The sequence below is a fragment of the Drosophila yakuba genome, chromosome 3L (genome assembly GCF_016746365.2).
Source record: "Drosophila yakuba strain Tai18E2 chromosome 3L, Prin_Dyak_Tai18E2_2.1, whole genome shotgun sequence".
In the NCBI taxonomy this organism is placed as follows: Eukaryota; Metazoa; Arthropoda; class Insecta; order Diptera; family Drosophilidae; genus Drosophila; species Drosophila yakuba.
Window position 1 is genome coordinate 6,850,638 of NC_052529.2, and position 18,074 is coordinate 6,868,711.

Here is an 18,074-nt window from a genome sequence, read left to right on the forward strand (position 1 = left end):
TTTCGTAGTCATGGGCAAAATAAATCATAGGTCCTTAAGTCGTTTCGAAGATCTTCATTAGTTGAGGGGACAGTAGCCCTGCCAAATATCGCCAACAACCATGTTCGGCGTGATGTTGATCATCCTGTGGTTAACCTCCACCTTGCTGATGCAGCCCTTAAAGGACTTCTTGGTCTTGATGCCCGGCGCCCTTTGGAAGGCCACATGTCCGCCAAAGAAGAGCGGACGATTAGTCCTTGTGATCACTGATCCTTCGTTGCCCACGCCGGGATTGGAGCTAATAAAGTCCACGGCTATGTTGATCACAAACTTGGACTTGATAGCCTGGACATTGCGCGTCTTGCCATCGCAGAAGCTTTCGTTGTTGGGCAGCTTATAGTTGGTGGACACAATGTTCTTCAGATCGGTCTTCACCGTGAAGTGCAGGGTGTTGTCTACCAGCTCGAGAATGGCATAGGAGTTCTTGCCGTGCACAGAGAAGAGCAAGCCGTTGGGATCCCTTGGTCGGAAATCAAAGCTGATCTTCATCTCAGTGCCAACATCGAAGTGATCAAAGATCTTAACAAACGCCTTCTGGTTGTTGAAGAACAACCCGCGTTCCACCTGCTCGGAGCACGGTACCACACCAAACTCCTCCGGTGGCGTTTCCAGATCCATAGCATCAAACTTGATGTTCTTCAGGCATCCGTTAAAGAACGGCACTTCGGTTTTGAAATCGGTTAGGTTCTTAACCTCCGACTCCAGGAACTTGTTAACGCCACCCAGATAGATGGGCAACTCGACATTCAGTACCGGCGCAGATCTTTCCGCATTCAGATCCACGGATCCCGGCTGCTCCAACTTGTCGATGAGCAGGGTAACCTTGCGTTGCGTTCGCAGCACCTCTACGGTGTGCCAGGTGCCATCGTTTAGATCCGCCTCGCTGGTAATCTTGGCCTGCAGCTGTGCACCCACCCGTATCTCGTATGTCACCCGACCATCCAGAAGATACACGGCTATGAAGTCATCGCGTTGCTTACTTCCGGCATAGATGAGCAAGCCGTTGGGTCGCTCAGTGCGGAAGGAGATGCCAATGTCATGGTGACGGCGTACCTTTACCGGCAGTGAATTAATCTGCAGGCGCTGCTCCCGTAGTCCATAGAATCGGTAACCCGCCTCTGCAAAACCAACATCGAAGTTGGGTTGCTCCGGCAACTTGCAGCGCTCATCGCTGGGAAGATTCAGCTTGGCTGGTGGCCGGGTTGTTAGCGTCCTTTGCGGTGTCTTCGCCTCGATCTCCTTGTCTTCGTCAATGGTTACCGGGGATGGGGTCGTGGTAGTGGTCGTTGTTGAAGTAGTGGTCGTAGTTGTTGTGGTAGTTGTCGTGGTGGTCGTTGTAGGCGTTGTGGGTGGTAATGTGGTTTCTATGTCTGGCTTAAGTGGCGGCAGTGTGTCAGCGTTTGACCACGGAGACTCCACCTCGTTGTCTCCACTTGGATAATAGCTGGGCACCAAACTTGGTTCGTAGGCTGTAAACAAATATATAAGTTCATAAATCGGCTCTCAGGCGATAGCTAAATCCGGACAGCTCACCTAGTACATGGGGTGGACAACCGTTGATGTTGCCATTCTTCTTCTCAGCACTATTGGCAAAGTTAATGATCTCCTCGTTCACAGTTACATCACTGATGCAACCGACAAAGTAGGCCAGAGAGGCCAATGCGTTCCTGGGTGTTCGATAGTTGTCCGGCAAGCCAGCAAAGAATATGTCACCACCCTCCAGGATTAGCGGCTCTGGAGAACCAAGTCTATAAGGAAAAAAACAAGTAGATTAGCATGTGAAACCAACAGAAACTAAATGAAGTCAATAAGCTGATAATGCCCACCTTTTGTTGTCCACATCATCGACCGAGAGACGCAGTTCGCCTTGGGTGTGCTGTACTGTAACCACATGATCTTCGCCGTCGTTCAGAATACGATCGTCGATTACCAACTGACTGCCCATGCTGTTGAGCTTCAGCAAACCATCTTGCAGGCTGAGGCCAATGGTGGAACTCTGGTCATGATTGGCGGCATAGAAGAGTACTCCATTCGGTTGTGTGGTCTTAAAGTGCAAAACGACATGCAGACTGTTATCCGAGGTAACGTTGTTCATCCTCAGGAATCCGTACTCATGCGGCGCATATGCCACCACCGTAGAGAACTTCGCCGAGCAACCTTCCTCAACTCCTCCGCCTGTTACGTATTCCGTAAGGTCCACAACTCCCTGATTGATCACCACATTATCGATACAGCCATCAAAGTTGGGTTGCAAACTTATCGAGGTATTCAGACGTCTTGGATGACCACCGAAGTACAATCTCCTCAGCTTGGGCAGCTCCAAGTCCGCTTGCAATGGTGCATTAGTCCGGGATATCACTATGTCGTCGACCTTAAGAAGTCCGTTTCGATTTTCACGTTCCGCCTGGACCTTGTGCCATTGGTTGTCATTGTAGCGATCCTGGCTGCCGGATTGAACGCCTCCACCTTCACCCAAGCTAATGTTGAAGAAAATAGCTCCGTCAATCATCTCAATGCTCATGTAGTGCTTATCCCTGCCGTAGAAGAACAGCAGTCCATTGGAAGTATCCTTGTCCGCCTTGAAGCTGAACTGGATGCTGGAGCGGCTCTTCAAGTTTGATGTGGCATTCAATTGGACGTATCCATTACCCTTGAACCGGAGTCCAGTAACCGGCTTCTTCTTCTCGAGCAGCACATCCCGCTCGCGGGCTCCCTGCTCGTTATCATCGCCATAAACAAAGTTCCACAATCCCACGCTTTCGTCGCCAATCTTTAGATCCTCAATGTCGCCGGAGAAAGAGTTAGTGGTCAAGTCTGGCGGAGCATTGAAGTCCGAAATACCAGGATATCCGCCCACAAATAGGCGACTGTTCTTATCCACGTGGAGTATATTCTGAGATCCCTCAAGATAGCCAGACTTGCTGTGCTCAGCCACATCACCATTGGGTAATTCCTCCCTAATTGTGAGCTTGGCATTCGGACCCATGCGATCCACAACAGCCTGATACCAGCGGCCATCTGCCACGTACTTATCGCTGGTGATGCGTTCCGGACCATTGCCCAAATCAATAGTGAGAATTGGATAGCCATTCACAATCTCAACGGCCACGAAGTCGTTGTTCTTCTGGGCGGTCTTGTTGTCATTGCCCAGATATAAGAGGAAACCGGATGGCTCGGTGGTGCGGAAGTAGGTCGATAGATTGGTGCGAGTGGCCAGCAGCTTGGTCTTTTCTGGTGTCTTCAGCTCCAGGATCGTGCTTGGCTTGAAATTGACGCCCACCTTGATGCTGTTGGCCAACTGGCGTGCGGCCTCCACTTGGGCCTTCAAATTCTCAATTTCCTGGCCCAACTGGCGGCTCTGAGTGCCCACTCGGTGCTGCTGTTCCTCGATATCCTCGGCCAGTTCGTTTAGTTTCGACACGGATCCTTCAACGTCATCCAACTGTTTGTTAGCTTGAGATACGTCCTTATTGGTCAGATCCAAATCCCTATTGATGCCATGCGCCTTTTCGAGTTCCTTTGGCGTTTGGACACTCACTGGTTCCAGTATCTCAAGTACGTTCTTTAGGATCTCCAGGGCATCACTGGCATTGGCATTCGAGTTCTTCCACATATCCCTCTGAGACTCAGCTGGCAGTTGATCGATCAGAACGTCAATATCCGACAACTGGTTCTTGGTGGCAGTGTTCAAATCTGAGATTTGCTGCACCTTGCCAGCCGACGCGTTCAGACGTGGCTCCAGGTCATCTTGCACTTTCTGCAGAGACTGGCGGGCTTTCTGGAGAAGATTGGTAGAATCAGTGTCGGCAAGATGAGCTCTGCCTTCAATGCCATCTGTCTTATCGGTGGCATTTCCGGCTGCAGAAATGGCATCCTGGCTGAATTTTTGGGCAGCTTCAACGGCCTCAACGATTCCCGAGTAGGCAGTGGCCGCCTTAATGGCCGGCTCCGCACTGGCGGTCATATCCGTGTATTGTGCAGCCAGATCCTGTGCCTTGATGGCCAGTTCGGCCGCCTTCTGTTCGGCCTGATCGGTCAGGGCATCCGCCTCCTTGTGCTGCTCCTCTCTCACGGGTAATTCTTCGTCCACATTTTTGTTGACCGCATTGAGCTCAGTGAGAGCATCTCTCAAGCTATCCAACTTCTGATTGATTTGACTGAGCGTCAGATCGCCATTGATGAGGAAATTGCCCGCATCATTGATGTTCTTCTCTGCCTGTAGCTTTTGCTCCGAAACGGTATCGAATTTGGAGTTGTTAAAGGCCTTCTGGTTGGCCACATTCCTGCGCTCGACGTCGGCGGACTTGGCGTGGGAGTCCTCGCTCCAGTTGAAAAGATCCTCCAGATGGTCACTAAATTCTCCGATATCATTCTTGAGTACATTGAGGCTCTTGTTTTGCTCCTTGATGGGCGAAACGAGAGTGTTCACTTCCTCATAGAGTTTTCTGGCCTTTTTCAAAACTTCTTCATTGGGTGTAAGTTCAATACTTGTTCCGTTGATTTGTCCCAAAATGTGTTGGGCTTGCTCTAGAGCAGCATCAATCTTTGTGCTTGCTGCCGCCTCAAGATTCTTGGATAGAGCTTCTACCGAAGCGATGGCCTCCTTGGCCTGGTCGGCACTCTTGACCGCCTCATCATAAGCCACTGTTATGTTACCCAAGGTGGTGCTCGATCGCTCACGGATATCCAAGGCGTTGGCCAGGGTTTGGTTTACCTGTTTGGCATAGGACTTGGCATCTGATTCCAATTCGCTGTTGGCCTTTTTGGATGGATTCAGGTCCACACTGTTGGGATCCAGTAGCTTAACCTTGGGCTCCAGTTCATCGGCCAACTGGTCGTAATAGTTTAATTTTTGACTGGTGAAGAAGGCCAGGGTTACACTGTTGAAATCCTCAAGGACACTATCGATCTGATAGCGCATTCGATCAGTGACATCCAACAGGGCGTGGTGACAGTTGTTGCACTCCTGGCAGCCCTCATCCTTGATCAGTACCCATCGATTCGGGCAAGCGTCGCATCTGGAATGAATAAAAGTAGTCTTAGTACACTCAACATTTCGGAAACAAAGAATACAAGTGATAGTTACCTATCTCCAATTACTCCAGGCAAACACTGGCACTTGCCGGTGTTGGGATTGCAACCGAATCCTCGAGAGTATCCCTGATTGCAATTGCACGGCGTGCACCCGTCCTGTTCGTATTTCCAATGGTCTACGGCGCATCGATCGCATTGTCGTCCTGTCACTCCCGACTTGCAGGCACAGTGACCAGTGTGCGGATCGCACTGCGTCGAATTGGAGGCAGCACCGCAGTCGCAGGCTCGGCAGCCAACACCCGACTCGAATCCATAGTGATCCGGCTTGCAGCGATCGCAACGCTCGCCAATGACGTTCTCGTGACAGGTGCAGACGCCCACATAGGGATCGCACTCCTGGGTGCCCAGATCATCGCAGTCACAGCTCTGGCAGTTCTTTAGCTTGATGGCATCGCCGTAGAAGCCAGGTGCACACAGATTACAGGCAGCTCCGAAGGTGTTATTCAAGCAGCGCAGACATTCACCGGTCCTGGTGTCGCAAGATCCCTGATCCTCCGGATTAATGTTACCGGAACACTCGCACGGCTTGCACACCTCTCCCAAGTTCTCTGGCTGTCCGTAGAATCCATTGGCGCAAGATTCACAACGTGGACCGGTGTATCCGGGTTTGCACTCACAATGGATTTGGTCTCCGCTCTCGGAGATTTCGCAACTGTCGGCAAAGTTGTTCGAGTCAAATGGCAGAGGGCACGCGCAGATCATACAATCTCCCGGTGTTCCATTCGTGGCGTTTCCATAGTAGCCGGACACACACTCCTCACAGTGATCACCCTTAGTTCCATGCTGGCACTTCGTACAGATTCCGGTAGCACAATCGCAGGTCTCCGAATGGCCATTGCACTCGCAGGGAATGCAGTAACCACCATAAGGTCCACTGGGATCTCGATAGTAGCCCGGGGCGCAGTCCTCGCACGATAGTCCGGAGTAACCAGGTGGGCAGGAGCAGCGCTCCACGGCCAGGAATTGGTTATAGCTAGTGCCTTCCTCATCCTCATCGGCTAGGGTTAGATAGACATCGGCCAAGTGGGTCACCAAGGTCTGTTCCCAATAGTTGGCTCTGATGAAGATCATTTTTAGATCCCGCAGAACCATCATAAAATCAGCTCGGGAAACTGGTTTTCCGGAAACGGTTTGGAAATTCGATTCCACTATATTGACGCGATTGGTGAATGGTTCATTTCTGCTGGGCTGCTCATAACTCGTATGCACCAGGACATTGTGTTCACTGAACAAAATGACATCCGGAGCCACAATGTATTTGCCATCAAAGCCAGAAGTGAAGTGTAAAGTATAAGCCAAATCTCCGCCATAAGCAGTGATGTGATTATTTTGGTTAAGCAGACGGTCCAGGACTCCAAAGTACGCAGGTCGTTCATCGTTGACCTCTCGCAAAGTAAAATCTGCCTTCATCGTGGTCTCATTTACAAGAAGTTCATCCGTCACGGGCCAGATCTCAAACTTGATGCTCTCCTCGCGGAATTCAGGAGTACTGATGAGTATATCCTTAAGCATGCTCACATTGTAAACTCGAAGATAAGCACTGTCGCAGCGTGAAGACTTGCCAAAGCAGAAGCAGGTGGTGCAACCCTCCGGATTCGACTCCTGCAGATTGTACGTTCCATCGTCACACTGGTCACAATCCCTGCCAACCACATTCTTCTTGCAAAAGCATTCGCCATCGACCTTGTCACACACCTCCAGTTCGGTGCCTGGCCTGTGGCAACTGCACTGCTCGCAGTGCGGGAAGTTAAAGTATCCATTGGTGCATACATCACAGGCCCTGCCCTCGATATTTTCGCGGCAACTGCAGGTTCCATTGAACAGATCGCACTGGGCGTTTCCATTGGCAATGCCCATGGGGTTGCATGCGCACTCTTCGCAGCCAATCACCTGGTGGACAATGAGATATTCAGCATCTATCGTAAAAAACTAGTAAAAACCAAACTTACCTGATGGAATCCGTAAGTGTTGGGGGCGCACTTCTCGCACAGATCTCCAATGACATTGGGCGGGCACATGCACTCGCCGGTGGAGGGCTCGCACATGGCGCTATTGGGACACTTGCATGGCTTGCAGTCGGGGAATCCGTAGTATCTGCTGCGGCAGGCTCCGCACGTTCTCTCAATCACATTCGGTTTGCACTGACACTGGCCTCCAAACGGATGACACTCGAAGCTCGTGGAACCGGCGTAGTCGCAATTGCAGGGCAGTGCTCCACTATTGTAGTCGGCGGTTAGAGAGAAAACGGATTTCTTACAGAAGTCACTAGCATTGTGCGTAATGTGGAAGTGGTCGTGGCCGCAGTTCTGAATGAACTCCTTGGTCTGGTCAAAGGTCTCCTCCACCAGTAGATCATCATTGTACTGTGTCAGAGGCACCACCACCAGGTAGTCGAGCCAAACACTCTGGGATCGATCGGTCTAAAACAAATTGGTGGTTATTATAATCGTTTAGTTTGGATATCCAAATGGTCTTACTGTAATCGTGAACTTAAACTCGTCGTCAATCTCAAATGAGCCCTCGCCGGCGGGGCGAATCACACCGCGGCATCCGGAACTCGAAGGGCAGTGCTGAATGTCGAACTTGCCATCATACTGATTCTTGCCCGCCGTCAAAGTGTAGTACACCTGGTATTTGGGATGGCTCGGTTGGTAGTACTTCACGAGGATCACAAATAGATTCGGTTTTGTCGCATCAACCTTTGACCTGGAAGTGATTGTTAGGTTTATGTTCTTTATAATATAATATATAAAAATGACAAACTCACTCAATCACGATGGTTCCCTCATTCAGACTGTCTAAGTGAACCAGCTTAACTCGTTCATCGAGTGAGGCATATGGCGGTTTGTTGGTGGCAATGCGGTCCTCGTGATCAGTTTCGAACTCGATCTTCTTGGAATCGGGCACGGAACGGAACTTCGGCGTGGCGCATTGCTGATCATGGATCACACAGACGGGACTGGGGTTGATGTAGTCAATTGACCATTGCTCGACTGGAATGGCGGTCACCGAGATAATCGGGAAACGGGAACCGTCGTCGATGTCAGCCTAAAAAATATGGGAATATGCTTATTATATTTCGTTTAGCTCGATTTATATTTAGAACTCACAGAGATGATGACTGGCTGCAAGTCGTCCTTGTTAATGTAAAAGGACTTCTCCATACCATCCTCATTGACTGATGTTCGGCAAATAGTGGAGTATAAGCATGGATATAACAGCACGGATGTCTCGGAATCTGGACTATCTTTCAGTTTTAAGTTGATGTAGTAACTGTCGGGATAGTTCCTGTCGCTGATATAGTCAATCACGAAGATATATTTGCCACTTCGTGGCACATCCACGATGTAATGCAGCTCTTTTTGGGATCCGCTCAGTACGGGAATATCGCCAACATGACTGACAATCTGAAGGTGCTCCGGATCAGTGTACACCTCGACGGGATTAGTCGGCTTGGAGTTTTCACCGATGACGAATGGAGTTGTTGCTGGTGAGAACACCTCGACAGAGGCGTACTTGTAGTGACGGCACAACTCCATGTTGCCCAGTTCACAGGGATTCGAGATGTGACGTGTTAGAATTCCGGCTTCGTAGTAAGCAGCGGGTAGCAGGACAAAGTAATCAAGCATCACATTTTTGTTGGCCTTGGTGGTAAAGACATAACGACCCGGATCCAAAACAATGGCTGAGGGTTTCACTCCCAAGGGCCCAGCAACAGTGACAAACTGCGGTTCCGATGTGGGTTGCAGTAGTACCTTTACGCTGTGAAAACGGAACACTTAAGATCAGTCTCGAAAAAAAACCTTACAAATACTTACTGCTGATCCACCTCCAAAGGATTGTCCGAGGTGACCGAAATGGTGGCAGTGATATTCTCGGCATTAGGATTCACATATCGAAGCACAATCCGGTACAGCGATGACTTAAAGACATTGACTTCGTTGCGAACATCGTTCTGAATAGCGTTGAACACTACATAGCCCTTGCTGCTAAATCCGGGGAATGCCGCCTCATCGTAATCATATCGCACCTGAGTGCTCGATGGGAGTGTTCCATCCTCGTACTCGTACTGGAACTGATGCAGCGTTGGGAAGAAGTGGGTGGTCAGTGGCTGGGTACATGCCAGACCCGTAATCCTGGGATGACACTTGCACTGGCCGCTGACCTTGTCGCAAACACTTTGCCACGAGCCGCCCACATCGCAACTGCAATCCTTGCAGCCAAACAGCGAGGCACTGTCCAGATCGAAGGTTCCATCTCGACACTCCTGGCAGCGCCTGCCCTGAGTATGCGGCTTGCAGGGACACTGCCCGGACTTGGAGGTACAGGTGTCCAGGGCGGATATAGTACCATCTGTCCAACAATCGCAAATCTCACATCCCTCCGTATTGCTAATGTTCAGGTTCCAGTACAATGGCTTGCACTCATTGCAAATCCTGCCCGTCACTCGCTCCTTGCACTTGCACAGCTCACCAACGGGCACCGATCCGCATCCGGCGAACTTATCGATCACTCCCGCAGGATCACAGTTGCAGTCCTCGCAGCTGGGGAAGTTGTAAAAGCCCTCCTTACACGAATCGCACTGACGTCCGTCGAAGTTCGGCTGACACAGACACTGGCCATCCGCATTACAGGACACTCCCTGAGACCCGTAAGAGTCACAGTGACAAGCTGCAAATCAAGAGCAATCGAAAGTGCTAATAACTGAAATATATCTAATTGGTTGGGTGTACATACGTAGACAATCGGGATAGCTATAGTATCCGGCAGTACAGAGCGTGCACTGTTTTCCGGCAAAGTTGTTGAGGCAGTTACATTTGCCGGTGTTGTCGCAGGTGATCGCCGAACTACCAGTGCTGGAGCAGTTGCAGGGCTTGCAGTCCGGATAGTTGTAGAATCCTGGCAAGCACTGATCACATCTGGGACCCCCAAAGCCCTCACGGCAGATGCACTGGCCAGACTGCTTGTTGCAGATCTCGGACTCCGTGCCCTGGTTGTCGCAGTCGCAGTCTGTCAAGGACAATTGGAATTCTCATCAGTAAGTATCGCATTTGGAAAATATTATTAATGGCTTACATGAGCAAGTGGGGTAGTTGAAGTATCCGTGCTTGCAGCGCTCGCAGTTGTCGCCTCCAAAATTGGTCAAGCACTTGCACTCTCCAGTTGTCACATTGCAGTCGTTGGTAATCGAGCCGATCTTGTTGCACTCGCATGCCTTGCACTCGGGGAATCCGTAGTATCCTTCGGCGCACTGCTTACAGTAGGCGCCCGCAAAGTTGATCTTGCACGGACACTGCTGTCCGCTTTCCGCCTCGCAGTGGTAGCCATTGGTTCCGTTCAAGTTACACTCGCACTCTCGGCAATTGGGGTAGCCATAGTATCCGTAGGCGCAGGAGTCGCAGCTTGGTGGCTGGAAGGCAGCACGGCACTCACAGTTTCCGGTCTCTTCCTCGCAGTGTCCGGTGGAGAAGAAGTTGTCGCATTGACATGCTAAGTAGTTGAGAGAACGATCGTATTACGGATTCATTTAAAGTTTAAATGTTTCTTACGGCTGCAGACATCGGTCTCGTTCCAGTGCTTGCCCTTGGGTCTGTAGTATTTTGGTTTGCACTTGTTGCAGTTAATTCCCACGGTGTTGTGTTGACAATTCTGGCAAACACCACCACCATCGTAGTGTCCGTGAATGTCCAGGGACAGTCCTTTGCGGTTCACTTCCTCATCGTACTTGCACTCGTTGCTGTGGCCATGACAGTTGCAGGCTAGAAATCAAATCAGGAAATTAAATTTGCTTTTCTTTGTCCGTCCAAGGGAGATGTCCGTTGAAGAGAGATCAGAATACTTACGTTCGCAGTTGAAGGGCCGGGCATTGGTGTTTTGGCGCCACTTTTTCTGCTCGAATCCTGGACAGCACTCGTTACACTGGATGCCGCATGTGTGATGCTGGCAACGGCAAGCGAGAATGCGGACTGGACTCTTTGGATCCTTGACGTCACAGGTGTCTGCGTGTCCGTTGCACATGCACCTTCCTCCGATCGAGATGTCCTTGATCGAGTAGAAGTAGCGACGCGTGACCGTGGGATCTTGTCGAGCCACAGACATCAGATGTCCCAGAAGATTCTTGGTACGAAGCAGACGAATCCTGACGTTGGTGGCACGAGTCCATTCCTGCAGCACCGTAGAGTTGAAGTAGTTGGTAGAGCTGGGTCGCTCATTTAGCAGCATCACGGGAATCTCGCCGTTCTCCAGCGGCACAATCTTTGAGTACTCAGTGGTGCAGATGACGTCGTCGTCGCGGGTAATTGGCTTGTAGGTGTCCTTGCCAAAGTACGTCTCACAATCGGCGGGAGTATCGGAAAAGTGCTGCCAAGGGGTCCAGGTCTTGCCATAATCAGTGGACTTCTCCAGCGTCCAGAGACCCGGACGAGGGGAGTTGCCCATGCGGATGAACAAATAGGCCACATGGAATTCCTGAATAAGCGAACAATTTTGAAATCAACAAAGCAATAAGTATGGCAACACCAAAACTTTTAATAATCCAATAATAAGTTACGCCTAAAAGTTAAATGTCTCAGAGGAGATAATAAAAATCTAATCAGTAATATCATTACATGACCCCAAATAAGATAGAATTCACTTATGTGAAATACCCCTTTGCTTATTTTCAAGTCTCTCTCAAGACACAAAATTCATTTTGCACAAGCAAATTCATTGAAATTTATTAGCCAAGTGCACACATTACGTATGTATATATGTACTACATATCAGCACAGACAAATATGAGACAGCCACATGAGATCACTGTGGGGAAATTAACTCCAAATGTTCTGCAGTAGACCGGCCACCATCTTCGCTTATTTTTATTTTCTTGGGTTGTGTTTGCTTTTTAATTTGGCTTCAATTGAAAGCGAACTGAAAGATACGGAGATCCACATATGTATATACAACGATACAGCCATGCGTTAATATCTTTGTACACAGGCGCACATGTTAAATACTGTTTGGTTTCCGAGATTTGTTTGCTTTTCTGTGTTTTCATTAGTTTACCCATGTGGAGGTTCATGATTTTGAAGCATAAACAAAAACGTCGATGTACATAATTCGGCAAAAATGTATCTCACAAATTTTGCATGTGAATTGCTAGAACTTGTAGTATTGGGGAGTCTATATATAAATCTGAGTCTCATATTCAGTTGCATTCTGTGAATTAAGAAAAGTGCAACTGAGGAATTAAAACGAATGAGATCATGCTGAGCTGTGGAAATCCTAGCGCAATTATTCTCAAAAATTAACTCGGGAACCTCGTGGATTATTCGTTTCCGTTGCAAGTGAGATAAGAACGTAGGCGAGATCGAGGCCCAACTTTTTATAGAACCAACTGACACGCAAACTGATGATAAGGCTGTAGTTTGCTGCGACTTTGGCTCATTATCAGCCTGCTCCCAATTCATATGTGTCGCATGCTGGTGCCTTAAGAAACATAATGCCTTTATCGCTAAAAAACCATACAGAAATCCGAATGAACCCCTCGAAAAAGTCAATGCTCCGAGTCGGTTTCTAAGCAACTTGTAAGCCGAGAGCTCCCATTCAAGAGTGTGTGCATGTATGTATTATGTTCGTACATATCAATGTATGTATAAGTATGTATATTTTATATGTAGGAGCTGCTGACATACTGATAACCCACAACTCCAAAGTCTTCCCCTTTGCCAACAACAAATACTCGAGCTCAGCAACATTTTTTTCGTTCAGTTTTTTGCTGTGTCGACTTCGACGTCGACGAAATGAAAACCCATTAAAATTGTTTTCAAATTTTACGATCCGATCCCATCGAAGCGCTCGAACCCGAAAACGAGTTGCATCCATCCAACGTCTCCCTCCTATGCGTTTCTTTGGCCGGATACCTTTGGTATCTTTTATGTTCTCTGCTGCTTACCTGTTCGAAGTTGATGGTCAAATTGACTTCATTGAATTTCATGCCCCTGGACAACGGAGGACTCTGCCACCAGGCCTCGGTGCCATCGATCGCGTTCTCTGGCGGATGGTTCCTCTCCGGCACCGAGGGATCGCAGTAATCGCAAACCTACAAAAAAGAAACAAAAAGACAGAGAACACATGTTAGAAAAAGTAAATGAAATCCAAATCGAGTCCAGAGTATTTTTAGAGCCCAATTCGAATGTTCAACACATGTGGGGGACGTCTAAATGCAGTGCACACTTAAAACATAGATCATGGATTTTCCAACTAAATTATACTTTTAAGAAATTAAGTTGGATAACGTATATAATCGCTAATAATATAAAATTTTTCTAAAACAGCTATCATTTGATATACGACATGAACAATTTTTTTCAGTGTAAAATTAAAGATTATCTCATGATGTGTGTATACTGAAAAGATTTTTGGGCGTTTCTGAAAGTCGATTATAGTTACCTGTCCCTGGATAACTGAGTAGTCAATATGATCGTGTTCCGTATTGGCTCCCACGAGCTTACAGTAGAGCTCGGGTCCATCCGTATCCTGGCCACACGTAGCTGTGGCATAAATCTTCCTGCCCGTGGCCAAATTGAAATATGGCGGCGTCAGCTCCGCCTGGCAATATGAGATGGCCAGGATCACCAGCAGAGCCCCAATGGAGGCCACTCCGTGCCCCATTGTGCCGAGAGTTCAAGCACCCGCGCTGCGATAACGAACTGTCCTTTCTCCACGGACCACTTCCGGTTCTATCTCTTTCTTTCCCGGTTCACTCTTATGTATTTCACTTTCTTATCTGCTGTATGCTGTATTTCACTTTCTTCACTATTATTTTCGTATTCCTTTGGGGGGAGCTCATCCAACCGCACTGGATGGCTCTTCTCGAGCAACTGACGGAACCACAGCGAGAAGTTTTCCTCGAGACCCCGAAATATTTGATTTTGATAGTCGGCCGATCGGCTCTTTTCGTATGCCTTCGGCTGTCCTCGTCTTTGGCATTCTGTACAGCCGGCTGCAGCCGAGAGAACATAGTCTCTCATGGTATATTTACATCCCCTTATCCGGCTTTTTTCAAAGTGTTTTCTTCTCCGGCTTGGTCCAAAACCCAGAGCCGGAATAAAAGATACGAATTGTTGCCTTTTGACTTATCATGTTATATAACCATTAAAAACATATGTATGTAAATGTATTTCATTTGTTTATCATATAGGAATTCTATTCGGGCTCATGACCCAGGATGAAAGCTAGCTTTAGATTGTGTGCCAACCTTATGATTTCACATATACAACATTACTTAAGATCAACATTATATAGTCATTTTAATGTTACTTGGTGCTTTTTCTATTAACTCGCTGTCAAAACTAAAATATTGATTTGGAAACATGTTATTAACATTCATATGTATGTTATACCCGGGAAGTTCTATTAAATGGGTGTCCTTTGATTTGTGTATAAAGTTAAATATCATTTAAGAATTCCATATAATAAATGATAATTCAGATTGCATGTGTGTTTCTCCGGAGCTGTTCCTTTTATATTACTTGGGAGCCATCTCAACCGAACAGCTTGTTGTGAGCAACTGATTAAACTGCAGCGAGAAGTTTTCCCGAGGCCCCAAAAGTTCACAGCTTCGAAGCCGCTCGATCGGCCGTCGATTGGGGTCTCTCGTCTTTGGGACTTTTGTGTAGCTGAGAGCGGCTCTCTCTCCGTCTATCCGATTTTGTTTTGCTCTGAATGTATAAACAAACTCATTTCCAGCTGTTTGTTGTTCTTCTCATTCGCCGGCCGGTTTGGAATCGGAACAAAACAAAACAAAACGGAAAACCGGTTCGGTGGCATCGGGGAACGTTGTGGAATGGATCAACGCCTTCCGTAAATAAAAATTTACCTTAGCACTAAGAAAATGTATACTCTAACTTTTAATAATATGTACTACACCTTTAATATATATGCTTGATCATTTCAGAACAAATTTAATAGTATCGGAGGATCAAAGAATCCTAGAAATCAAACATAATGTCCTGACAATAACCCAAACACAAGTCGATAAAATCATAGCATACTTTCTGGCGTTAAACTATGTTAAATGTCTGGCTTGTACTTCTTTGTTTTTAAAGAATAAAAATTTTTTATTTTTTTATTTTAAAGTTTTTTTTTTATGGACTTACATTAATATTACAACACAAGTAGATGCAAAAGTTATTTTAAAGCTGCTGCTAATAGTTTCCTAATAGTTTTATTAGCAGCCTGTAATATAATTAAATTTATATATGCCTAGCCATTCGTGTAGCATTTAAAATCCAACTAATTTAAATGATTTTCCATTAAGCTGCCACCTTTCGTTTAACCAGAAGTGTTAGAGCTTACTGAAATGGTTTTTGTTAAAGGGAAATAACTGCTACAAAACTCGCTCAGGCCTGACCAAAACTTTGCCAAGTATCGAATGAAGCACAGAAACGCCATAAATTGCAATACGCAGCTCAGTTTTAGCCCACGTTCGACGAAAACTTGAAGTTTATTGCTATACCGATTAAAAGTGCCAAATGCAGAGACTGGCTAGTAGTAGCTACAACTATTGAAAATCACGATCACAGCTAAATATTGTGCAAAATTCATGACCAAAGCGTTGGGGCTATGTGGATTTGGCGTTTTTTATTTTTATTTTTTCGGTAACTGTATTGGTTGTAGCGAAACTCGCTTACCGCCGTTTGCAATGACATAAGTAATTGCATTGATAAAGACTGCGCCGAGTGTCAGAATCGGCCAGTTCTTTTTATTTTTGGCCTCAATTGCTGCGCCTGCGCAGCAGCTTCTCAGCTTCTCAACTTCTCATGGCTATATGTAAACGAGTTCTGATGACGTAATTCGCATCGACTTTGCCTTATGCAACGCACGCAAATGAACATTGCCGAAAAAATTAATGGATATATGTGCTTGTAAAAAAATGAGGAAAAAATTCGCCGATTGCAACATCAACAAGAAGTTCTCGATTTAGCTTAGCCCACACAGCAGCTGCACAGTGGATCAAAAAGTATCAGACTCAGATAAACTCAGCTAAAGGTTTCTTTTGTTTCCTTTATGTAAAATCAACACCATTATTAATAAGTTGATAATCAGGTAAGAGTGACAAATACTTTTACAAAAAATTCTTAAATATTCAGCGGCTGCAGTGTAAACAAAAAATGCTTGCACAGTACATAACAAATGGAGAAAGATTATTCGCAAAAAAGTAGCATGGTTAATTGTCACCCACTTGCTAAAATTATAATGTGTGTAAATAAGTACTCAAAAAAGAGTAAATACCAATTGCAAGACCAGCAAAAAGCTTTTTCTGCACAGTAGAGAGGAAATGTTGTTAAATGTATTTGCATTTGGCCAAATACTAAGTAAAACCAGTGATTTGCACAGTGGGCCAAGTTAATTACAAGCTTCTTACAATATGCACGCTTAACGATTACCCGGTAATTCATATTTCAATTTGACTTTATGTGCTAATTAGCCCATAAAAACCTCAACGCCTCTAAGTGGCACGACCTTTTGTGCAACCAATTTGCTCCACTGTGCCGCCTCTGCCAACGTCGACGTCGACGTCAACGCAGCTGCCGCTCACCAAATGATTTTACTTATTCGCGATTGCATGCGCAGATTGGTGTTCAATTTGGTTCTAAGTCTTGTCGCGTGTGCATGAAGGCAGTTCTTTGAGTGTTCGACTTTATCGCCATGGTGCTGCTGCGAGTGATCAAGTATCTAGTGGGTTAGTGAGAGTGTTTTTATTGGCCAGGTGCCAGGTTAAGCACGTTATTTCATCACTATCTTCCTTTGAAGGCTGCGTGGTCCGGGTCTGCAACGAGTTGTCCCAGAACATGAGTTCACTGAACAAGATGTTCAAGTACCATTTGCTGGAGGTTAGTTAGAGGTCCCCGGCAGCGGAGCTAAACATCCTTACAGAATAGATATAGTTTTTGAGCCTGTCAAGCAAGTTCGTTGCTCAAGTCTTTTGTTATGTGTTCCAATAAAACGTATTACACCCACACAAACCTGGCATTTATAACGGGCTCTGTTTTAGAACGGCAATTCTGAACTTGAAGCAATCGGCGCAACCCAACACAGAAAGACAATTTACATGACGGTTTCAAAATTGAATAATTTTAGAGCTGGGGTTACTCAATACCGAAATAATTTTTTCCTGTGCAGCCAAAAGAAATCCACGGGCAAACAGCATACAATTTCAAGTTGATTTCGGGGGCTACTCACTCGATCGGAACCACGTCGTTGTTCTACAGAATTACACGCTAGAGCAAAATAGTGCTGAGCCTTGGATTTTCCCCACGAAAAGAAATCCCGGCCAGCTGGCGTTGAAAGTATCACCAACAAGGTCTCGTCATGACTGATTGTCCAAGTAAGCCAATATTTACAATTAATGCCGGCCAAACGATTCGCGAACAAGTTTGCATAGAAAAAGAAAATAAATGTGTAAATAAAACAAAGCGAAAAAAATTCATATTATTAGCATTTGGCCACTGGCGCGGCAGTCGTGTCGTCACACATAAGCGTCTTAAGAAATAAATTTCTCGAATTCAGTAGCGAAAAAATCCCCGACATCATTAGAGGGCTTGATCGATAGAGACGTCATTCCTTTTACGTTCAACACCTCGGCTCCATTCATTCATATGATTAATTTCAGTTCTGCCCGCACAATGCTCACAACGTGTTATCTGTTTTGTTTTTATATATATTTATTATAAAGATGGGTCAAGTCCAATAGAGGAAGCGGTTTGGTAACAGATGCGTGATTTTATGACGTTTTATTGGCGGTAACATTTTCCTATAAATACTCCTCTTAACTTTATATCCATATTCACACCTTTTTCATACGTTACGAGTTGTGTGTGGAGCAAAAGAGTGAAAAAAGCGATAGAGGTAAACAGAAAGTTTGAATTTATAACATAATCGTTTGAAGATTGATCTTT

General features: G+C 46.5%; 2 protein-coding genes across 2 annotated transcripts; one reads left to right on the forward strand and one right to left on the reverse strand.

Moving 5' to 3' along the window:
• Positions 1–11: 11 nt before the first annotated feature.
• Positions 12–13,991, reverse strand: LOC6533187 (laminin subunit alpha). Its single transcript, XM_002093877.4, has 15 exons — positions 13,564–13,991; positions 13,067–13,213; positions 10,977–11,601; positions 10,683–10,892; positions 10,210–10,623; positions 9,871–10,143; positions 8,952–9,804; positions 8,244–8,895; positions 7,901–8,181; positions 7,611–7,839; positions 7,083–7,553; positions 5,126–7,023; positions 1,866–5,057; positions 1,573–1,787; positions 12–1,508 (listed from the first exon to the last, which is right to left on the reverse strand). The coding sequence occupies exons 1-15, from the start codon at positions 13,783–13,785 to the stop codon at positions 58–60; spliced, it is 11,133 nt and encodes a 3,710-aa protein (XP_002093913.1). The 5' UTR covers positions 13,786–13,991; the 3' UTR covers positions 12–57.
• Positions 13,992–16,752: 2,761 nt separating this feature from the next.
• On the forward strand, positions 16,753–17,141 carry LOC120321614. The gene is made up of 2 exons (XM_039374851.1): positions 16,753–16,858; positions 16,930–17,141. Exons 1-2 carry the CDS (start codon positions 16,825–16,827, stop codon positions 17,016–17,018), a joined length of 123 nt encoding a protein of 40 aa, XP_039230785.1. The 5' UTR covers positions 16,753–16,824; the 3' UTR covers positions 17,019–17,141.
• The last annotated feature ends 933 nt before the right edge of the window (positions 17,142–18,074 follow it).

Excerpts from the sequence above, each read along its gene's own strand:
- LOC6533187 (XM_002093877.4), bottom strand. The coding sequence starts at position 13,785 with ATGGGGCACGGAGTGGCCTCCATTGGGGCTCTGCTGGTGATCCTGGCC. Across the intron at positions 11,602-13,066 it reads TGACCATCAACTTCGAACAG|GAATTCCATGTGGCCTATTT; the intron begins GTAAGCAGCAGA and ends TCGCTTATTCAG. Across the intron at positions 8,896-8,951 it reads CCTTTGGAGGTGGATCAGCA|CGTAAAGGTACTACTGCAAC; the intron begins GTAAGTATTTGT and ends CCGTTTTCACAG.
- LOC120321614 (XM_039374851.1), top strand. The coding sequence starts at position 16,825 with ATGGTGCTGCTGCGAGTGATCAAGTATCTAGTGG. Across the intron at positions 16,859-16,929 it reads AGTGATCAAGTATCTAGTGG|GCTGCGTGGTCCGGGTCTGC; the intron begins GTTAGTGAGAGT and ends CTTCCTTTGAAG.